Here is a 9,896-nt window from a genome sequence, read left to right as displayed (position 1 = left end):
GAATTCTTTGATAGTAAAAAATAATTACTAATTTTAAATTTTAGGTTATTATCAAATCGATAATTATCAGGCATAAAAATCACGATAATTATCAAGATAACTATCATTGATAATTATCATTTCGAACCACGCATGCGGTATACTCTTTGATAATTATCCCAGATATGGATGGTGCCATATTTATTTTCTTTGAATTCTTTGATAGTAAAAAATAATTACTTATTTTAAATTTTAGATTATTATCAAATCGATAATTATCAGGCATATAAATCACGATAATTATCAAGATAACTATCATTGATAATTATCATTTCGAACCACGCATGCGGTATACTCTTTGATAATTATCCCAGATATGGATGGTGCCATATTAATTTTCTTTGAATTCTTTGAAGGTAAAAAATAATTACTAGTTTTAAATTGTAGGTTATTATCAAATCGATAATTATCAGGCATAAAAATCACGATAATTATCAAGATAACTATCATTGATAATTATCATTTCGAACCATGCATGCTCCGCATACAATGTGAGTGGGTTGATGGTATTGTCTATACTTTCTTGACGATTTGTACCACGTCTTCGTCGGCCAGTATGTGCTCGATGCCGACCTTTTGCGGCTGATGTTTCACTGATGAACCCCATACTAGGGCGCTGGAATAACATAAGTTATTATTAGTTTCAAATAATACAATACATAGATATTATTTATTGCACACTTCACACAATTTACAATAGGTATACCTACCTATGCACAAAATCAAATAAAGACAATAATATAAGTTTTTGGAAAAAAAATCATTTTTGGTACAAGCTTTTATCGCTGACTGTACTTTTCTTACGACAGACAACTAATACTCATCGAGACAATTCTAAAAACCCCTAACATAATAAGGTTGCGTTGTTTCATCACAGAGTTCCTATGGCCACCTTCTGTTTCCATCATCAGATCAGCTCGATGGTACCATAATATTGCATTGTCACCCGACTTACATGTGTATGCAAAATTTCAGCTCAATCGGAAACCGGGAAGTGGATCAAATTTAACTTGCAAGATTTGATTACAGACCGACAAACAGACAACGGTCAGGTGAAAGTAAATAAAAGCTTGTAATAAATTCATAAAATTGCAGAGGGCCTACCGCGAACCACGTTCGACGTGTTGCCTCCCTGTCACACTTACGTACGAACTTACAAGTGCGACAGGGAGGCAACACGTCGAACGTGGTTCGCGGTAGGCCCTCTGACTGTTTAGGCAAAGATAATTATGTATAGAGGCGGATTATCAAAGCTTCGCTCGAAAAGATGGCGCCATACCTTTGGCCTATGTTCGAGTAGATGATCTACACTACTTTTTGTTATTTAACAAATTTAACACATATATCAGTGAAAGAATAAGGATCAAAGTCAAATGGCGTTCTAAAAGTTTTAATCATGTGTCAAAAGATGGCAGTAAATTTACTGTGGCTACAAAGATTACTTTGAGTTTAGGTCATTCGTTAAGTTCAGGAACAAAAATATAATGTAAGTCAGTTAAGTACCTATATAGTGATTAAAAACTATACAGCAGGCAGAGAGCACAGTTAAAAAAAACGTTCAAACGGGATGCTGACACGACCCAAAAGTACTTTCTTTGGTAATACATACCTTCTTATCACTACGATAAGGTGCAAAATAGATGTAACCAAATTGTACTTACTATTTGAATTCCTTCACGATGGATCTATGCAGCTTGTTGCAGAAGTCTTCCACGGACGTTCTGTCGGCGTGCAGGACCACGGGCGAGTTGTAATCCGGCAGCTGGCCTTTGGGCTTGGTGTATATCCTGATAAGTAGGTAATCATAATTGTTAAGCTTACAAAATAAGAAGTGATTCAAAAACTTAGTCATGAGCATTCGGCCGGATTCAGATTCGCAAAGCTACATTGTTCCGTGAACGGGAAAGACATAGGTATATAATTATTAAATTTTCTGTTTGCCCAAAGGTTGACTGGTGGAGAATGCTATTTGGGGTGAAGTCTATCTGTTGTACGTTAAGTTATTTGTTTTGTGCTATAAAGATACGAGAACAAATGTAATAATAAATTGCAGATTATAATTTTACTGTTAAATATGTAATCTTTAGCGTTTAGACGTTAATGCATAGTGATGTATATATGCATCAAGTCTTTTTCGGAAAAAATATATGTTTTTTTAAATACTATGATTTTTTTCTTTATTTTTCCCTCAATCTATACAACATGACACATCTATTTCAATTTATTAAAAAGTTATACAAAAAATCATGCATTTAAGGGTTAACACATTCAGTGGAGGAAACCCGACTATCGGGTATTTTATGATTTCGTTCCCAGGCCGGACGACCCGATAGTCGGGATCGTGGTACTACACCTTTATATGAAGAAATTTTTATGGTATGGCCTGGCGCGGATGTCTTGTTTGGCTGGGTGGCAATGAATGTGTTAAAAACAAATATAAATGATCACACACAGAAATTCCCATAGGAAACAAGATTTAAACCAAAAAAATCGGCATCATAGGCCGAGTACCAACTTCACCACTTTCATCTATTGGGAAGACTAATTTTAGCTTCAATTTCAAATGTTTACAATCAATAATTTTCCTATGAAATATCACTTTTACCCCCCACTCAGGTTAGGTGAAGTGAACTAGACCACCCAGAAAAAAACCGGCCAAGTGCGAGTCGGACTCGCGTTCCAAGGGTACCTATTAAGTCTGACTCACGCTTGACTGTACATTTCTAATAGGTTTTCCTGTCATCTATAGGTAAAGAACTATTATGTGTATTTTTTTTTAAATTTTAGACAGTAGTTTCGGAGAGAGAGGGAATGGTCGGACAGACAGACGCATCAGTGATCCTATAAGGGTTCCGTTCCGTTCGTTTACGGAACCTTAAAAAAAATCTAATACTAGGCTAACCTGATGATGAAGCGCTGGTGGCCTAGCGGTTAGAGCGTGCGACTTGCAATCCGGAGGTCGCGGGTTCAAACCCCGGCTCGTACCAATGAGTTTTTCGGAACTTATGTACGAAATATCATTTGATATTTACCAGTCGCTTTTCGGTGAAGGAAAACATCGTGAGGAAACCGGACTAATCCCAATAAGGTCTAGTTTACCCTCTGGGTTGGAAGGTCAGATGGCAGTCGCTTTCGTAAAAACTAGTGCCTACGCCAATTCCTGGGATTAGTTGCCAAGATAAGATAAGATAAAAGATAAAAGATAGTTTATTCAAGTAGGCATAATTACAATGCGCTTATGAACGTCAAATAAAGCTAGGTAGACCGGCTCCAACCCTACACCTCTGCCCCGAGAAGATTTAAATCCCCCCTCAATTGGAGGAGGGTATCCCAATATGGGGCCGGCAACAAACTCGGCGGGACACATCTTTTCAAAAATAATTACATCTTATAATTAACATGCATTACGAGAAAATAAGGGAAAAAATACAATTTAAATTACTATAGAATTCATGCAATTATACACATAAGGTGTAATAGAAATTTGATTTAGAAAATATACATATGTACATGGAATCATACAAAATCGTAGCTCTTTCAGAAAACATATCAAATTCTTACAAAAGGAAAAGAAAATAAAGTTATTAAAAGAAATGGGAAAACATATTATATAAATCTGATTGATTATTATTAATTACCAACATATAATATTTGATGTGCTTTCCTGCTTACCTGAGCTGTGTCACCTATAACTCTATACATAATACAATGTTTTTAATAAGCGGACCCCAGGCTCCCATGAGCCGTGGCCAAAAATGCCGGGACAACGCGAGGAAGTTCTTCTAGGCTAACCTGATGAGTTTGAGGTATTCCCACATCTTCTCGAGTAAGTCATCGAAATTCCACCGGTGGTGGGCCGATATAGGCACACAGTGGGGGATTTTATAGATCACGTCCAACTCTTCTATGCTGATTTGATCTGGAAATAAAAGTAGTTTTTGGCAAAAATTACATTTTTTGGTACAAGCTTTTATCGCTGACTGTACTTTTCTTACGACAGACCAGGGATGCTGCGGATGCAGATTTTTTGACATCCGCGGACGCGGATGCGGATATTTAAAGGCTCACATCCGCGGATGCGGATGTCAAGATTAGGTACTTAGAAAACGCCAAATATTCGATTTTCAGTATTTTTTTATTGAAAAAAAACGAAACGTTTAGTATTTGAGCAAGAATATAGGTGCGTTATATTTAATAAACAGTAACTTCGCCGACTTCTCTGGATCTAGACGATTTCGTTATAGGTAATGACGAAATTAAGTACCTAGTAGTGTTGAGTCGCTCACTCGTGAGGCACCTCATTTGTACCACTCATTTTGTTAATTTGTCGCAGTACTTCGTACCGAAAAAATGTCTTACTTCACTCCTCTATTCATTTTACTTGATTCTAAAATTATCTTTCTCCTAAAAGTTCTATTCTTAACCTCCAGAATTGCACTCCAATTAAATGTTACTATTTATTTATTTATAAAGGAAGTGATGAATACATAAATATGTATATACATTAAATATTTTTGTCGCCGTTGGAATTAATGGAATAGTCGACGCTGAAAATATGCTAGTACCTCACCTCATTTGAAGTAAGACATTGTAACACCTCGTTTTAGAAAATGAGGTACTCATACAAACTCATTTTAAATTGATGTCCTACCCATCACTAGTACCTAGCACTTGCGCCGCCGCTAAGACGTTCCTGTACCGACTTGTTCGACATCCGCATCCGCATAAGTTCCGCATCGATTTTATGCGGATGCGGATGCAGATGCGGATGTTGAAAATAATGCGGATGCGGATGCGGATGTTCGCAACATCCCTGCGACAGACAACTAATACTCATCGAGACAATTCTAAAAACTCCTAACACAATTAGGTTGCGTTGTTTCATCACAGAGTTCCTATGGCCACCTCCTGTCTCCATCATCAGATCAGTTCGATAGTACCATATTATTGTATTGTCATCAGAACTACATACAGCTGCCAATTTTCATGACGCTGCGATCCTTGGAAGATGGTTAAATTAGTTACCTTAGATTCCATTACATAGTTACTTACATACAGGTCGACCTAATAAAAGCTTGTTCAAAATAGTAAGCATCGGCACATTGGCTGTCGATTTGCGGAAAATGATCAGAAGCACTAACTAGTAAGCATTGTTTAGAATAACACAGACTCCGCTTTGTTGAATTTGCGAGGCTGGCAAAGTCACTACTTTGGCGTTCCCATTACAAATCATCTGAAAATAGTGAGGTCGACAATGACTTCCATGTTTGTTAGACAATCTCTTGACTATTATTTGTCCAATATTCATAAAACACAGCAGAAACGTACAGATAACTACAATTTTTAAGTTCTAACGGTAGATTGGCTTATATACTGGTATAGTAACTTTAGTATCAGAACGTTACCGCTTCGGCCGTTGCCGTTGTATACTGATGGTCTGGACCAATATTTGAAATATTCTTATGGTACTAACCAATCTTAATCTATGAAAAGGGACCATATTGTCGATGGCGCTTACGCCGCACAGCGTCGCGCGGCATTGTATTTATATCGGAGCATTGTTAATAATGGCGTAAGCGCCATCGACAATAAGGTCCCTTTTCATAGATAACGTCACATATGGTGATGTAGACTCACCGATCTTATTCAGCAGGTAGATGCAAGGCACATATATCCTATTGCCTTCAATTGCATCAATGAAATCGTCGCTGGTTGCATCGTAGCGGAGAGTTATGTCAGCATTGTGGATCTTGTACTCCGAGAGGATGGTCTTCACTGCTTCTATGTCTAGCTCCGATTGTGGACACTGAAACAATAGTGTTTGTGGTTAAAAACCCACAGATTATAAATAGTTCCAACTCAGGAACTGTGTAGTCTCAGGTTTGTTTTTCGGATTTGGCATATTTATATCTGGATGGGTGTTTAGCAAAAATGTGTCAACCCACATTAATTTCGCAATAAAATGTCAACATTAAGAGTCAAGATTCTTATTGCAAAATTATTGGTATTTTTAACACGTCATGTGTCACGCATTAAACTTCGCTCGTTTATTCTCATAGATCTGTTTAAAAAGTTTCAAATTCGTAAAAATATACTTATACATACCGGCGTTATGTTTTTTATTTATATCACGTCAGTACCAAACAAGCTTATAACCTGGCTGATGGTAAGCGAACACCGTAGGCTACGTACGGTTGCAAATGCAAGAGTGTCGCATGTGAGTAACCCGCACTTTAAAAAGCTGTACAATAAATAAATAAATAAATAAATAAATATTATAGGACATTATTACACAAATTGACTAAGCCCCACGGTAAGCTCAAGAAAGCTTGTGTTGTGGGTACTCAGACAATGATATATATAATATACAAATACTTAAATACATAGAAAACAACCATGACTCAGGAACAAATATCTGTGCTCATCACACAAATAAATGCCCTTACTGGGATTCGAACCCAGGACCGCGGCTTCACAGGCAGGGTCACTACCCACTAGGCCAGACCGGTCGGTCGAATAAACTGTAACTATTCAAAGAATCTCATACTATAGTTAAATATTAAATTGAATACCAAATTATATATCTATCAATCTATTAAGCCCTTTTGTTCTGAGTTAGAGTATGTCTCTAAGCTCAGTGTGCCGCTTGGCAAAGGCCTCCTCTAGCTCTTTCCATTGGGGTCTGTTGTGGGCCACTCTTCTCCATTTCGGGCCCGCTGTAAGATTGAGTTCATCCTCCCATCTTGTTCGAGGTTTCCTCTGGCCCCAATAGGCTACATGACTAATTTTTTTTTATGGTATCAATCGATCGGGTTTGTTTTTAGGATCAAATGTCTATATGGGACCCATTGCATTAAAGTAACACAAAAGTCAGAAATTGTAGTCAAAGTCCGACAGTCGCACTTCACTCGCGAAACGCCCTATACAAAACGGCCAGAGGCCGTGACGTCATCGCCCACGTTGTATTCTGGACAAAACAAGAAAATTGCGTTTTTGTCGGTGAAATATTGCGTTTATGTATATAGTTGCTATACAATATTTTTTTTGGTGAAATGTAAGGAATCGAATGGTACCCTTACTTTTATCGTTTTTGGAAGTTAAAAAAAAACTTAAATTTTGAAACTTTCAGGTCCTGTATTTTTGTAATTTTTCAATATTTTATTTTAATATCCACATTATTGTGATAAATTGCTCGTTTGTTATCTATTTTACTAGATTTTGTTATAAAATTCAACATGTGTCAACATCCCTATTATATATACCTATTGTTTAAGACTACACAAATGTGTTTGGACAGATGAGACGACGCCACAGCCCATATCTTTAGAAAAAACTTACCGTAGTATTCAAATTGATCCCTCCTTTATCTTTCTTCCTAAAGTATATATTCGGTGGCTGTTTGTTCAGCCGCAGCCCGAAGCCTTCCAGCTCGTGTTCCAGCAGTTTCTTGTGCTGCAACGGCTTCAGCACGTCCAGCACTATGAACACGAGGCTGCAGGTGCGGGCGACCGCGATGACCTGGCGACCTCGACCCTTGCCGTCCTTCGCGCCTTCGATGATACCGGGGAGATCGAGCAGCTGGAATGAAAATGAGGTTATTTGTAGAGATGCACCGGATATCCGGTTACTATCCGGTATCCGGCCGTTATTTTAGTATCCGGCCGGATACCGGATAGTGACCTATTATCCGGCCGGATACCGGATAGTGACCTATTATCCGGCCGGATACCGGATAGTGACCTGATATCCGGCCGGATACCGGATAGTAAAATTAACACATTTTGGGGTAAAAAATGGAATCTAAAAAACAGTCACGGTCATAATGCTAACGACACAGTAGATAGAAATGAATACGTAACCAATGTCACACAATACACTTATTTGTTTACACAAAAATACGCGCGCGCACTTGTAACTATAAACGAACTTACTACGTAATGACATGATAAAACTCGTTACGATCCTATAAATGTGTCCGCGCGAACGTTCACTACGAATTCTACGAAACAGGTCGAAACCTGCACGACGCGCACTTGCAAAACTCAAAATCTAGGTATAGTTCCGCCGGCCGAATATCCGGCGGCCGGATACCGGATATTCGGCCAGTGTCCAGGCTGGATATCCGGTATCCGGTATCCGGCCAAACATCTATCCGTTGCATCTCTAGTTATTTGTAAATGTCAGACACTTGGCAAGGAACAGTGTGGAAGAATCACCACCAGGCTCACCAGAGCCCGTACCATGAGTCACTGACAGTGTCAAAACTGACATTTACGCTATCGAGAATGTAATTTACATCTCGTTTGCACTAATATACAAGTACGAGCAAGATATATAAAAAGTTTATGTCAGTGCCAAACTGATGGTAGCCGTACAGGTTAGCCCTGAATCTGTCCACGCTAAACAAAGGCAGAAACCTCCATGACTATGACTCTTCTTCTTCCTCGAATTATCACGGCTATTATATTGCCACCGCGCAAGGGAGCCTGAGGTCCGCTTGACAACGAATCCCAAGAATAGGCAAGACATAGGGACTAGTTTTTACGAAAGCAACCATCCAACCCAGAGGGGAAAATAGGCCTTATTAGGATTAGTCCAGTTTCCTCACGATGTTTTGCTATCAACTTCCTTCATGACTTGATTTATACTTCGTTTTTGGCTGTATCGTACCTGTATCTTAGCCCCCTTGTATTTAATACAGCCGGGCACAGTAGTGAGTGTGGTGAACTCGTACGCTGCCACCTCAGAGTACACTCCGGCAAGGTTGGACAGCAATGTAGACTTGCCCACTGATGGGAAGCCCACAAATCCGATACGCGCGTCACCAGTTTTAGCGACGTCGAAACCTGGAATTTGGGAGATATATTAGTAAATTAAATATTACCTTTGTACACATTTATGGCGTTTTTCATACACAGCTGCTAAATTAATCAGTTGATGATCGTCGTTTGTCCTTATCTGTCGATAACTAGGTACATAACAGCATAAGCCATAGAGAGGGACAATCAACGATCAACAGCTGACGTTTATGAATATGATGGTTATTGTATTCTCTTTGTTATGTACTAGTTTTGTGCAATAAAGTTTTTTGATATTACTATGCAAGTTTGCAGATGGCCCGGTTTATTCATTCAGCTGTCTAAACAAATATTTCATAGATACCGCTTCTGCTTTTATTGTTTTTCTACTTCTCATAATTTATACACAAAACCTTACCTTCACCGGTAGCACCGCCGCCACCCTTGGGAGTGATCAGTTCACGTCTCAATTTAGCGAGACGGGCCTTGAGCAATCCCAAATGCAACGCAGTGGCTTTATTTTTTTGCGTTCGAGCCATCTGAAATACATCACACAGTTTAGCTTTCCACACTAGTTTAAATTATTTCACCGTTCGTCACTAGATTTTAACTCCGAATAGTCGAATAAAGACTGAAATCGCAACGGTTAATTCACAATAATTGCAGAAATACGCAAATTTAACTCATAACCTCTGTTACCAACCTCGGACTCTATAGCCGCAATTTTCTCCAATATCGTACTCATTTTTGTAGTTTCTGCTTAAACTTTAGGGCTACTTAATACAAAAATATAAATTAAATTAATTGGTTCCTTAGGAAAAGGTAACAAATTAAAATAAAAGGAAAGCGTGACAATCTTCGTGGACGGCACGTAAACCTTTCCAGAAAATTTGAAAGAACCAGCAGTATTGCCAGTGTAAATAAAATTTCCCGCTTTTATAAACTGTCAAAATAATATTATACAATAAATTTCGTTGTATAATAAATCGTTTTACATAAAGCCAATTAATAAATTATAGTTAATATATTTTAATTTAATGAAATACATTAATTATACAA

The 9,896-nt window shown here is 38.2% G+C and overlaps 1 protein-coding gene across 1 annotated transcript; it reads right to left on the bottom strand.

Annotated features, from left to right (window-relative positions):
- Nucleotides 1–524: 524 nt before the first annotated feature.
- Nucleotides 525–9,748, bottom strand: LOC134652836 (GTP-binding protein 128up). The gene is made up of 8 exons (XM_063508025.1): nt 9,541–9,748; nt 9,256–9,376; nt 8,710–8,885; nt 7,378–7,617; nt 5,677–5,845; nt 3,832–3,958; nt 1,701–1,826; nt 525–655 (listed from the first exon to the last, which is right to left on the bottom strand). The coding sequence occupies exons 1-8, from the start codon at nt 9,580–9,582 to the stop codon at nt 553–555; spliced, it is 1,104 nt and encodes a 367-aa protein (XP_063364095.1). The 5' UTR covers nt 9,583–9,748; the 3' UTR covers nt 525–552.
- Nucleotides 9,749–9,896: the final 148 nt, after the last annotated feature.

Source organism: Cydia amplana, chromosome 12 (assembly GCF_948474715.1).
Source record: "Cydia amplana chromosome 12, ilCydAmpl1.1, whole genome shotgun sequence".
Taxonomy (NCBI): domain Eukaryota; kingdom Metazoa; phylum Arthropoda; class Insecta; order Lepidoptera; family Tortricidae; genus Cydia; species Cydia amplana.
Note: the sequence above shows the minus strand (reverse complement) of the source record. Positions and strands in the feature narration are given on the sequence as shown.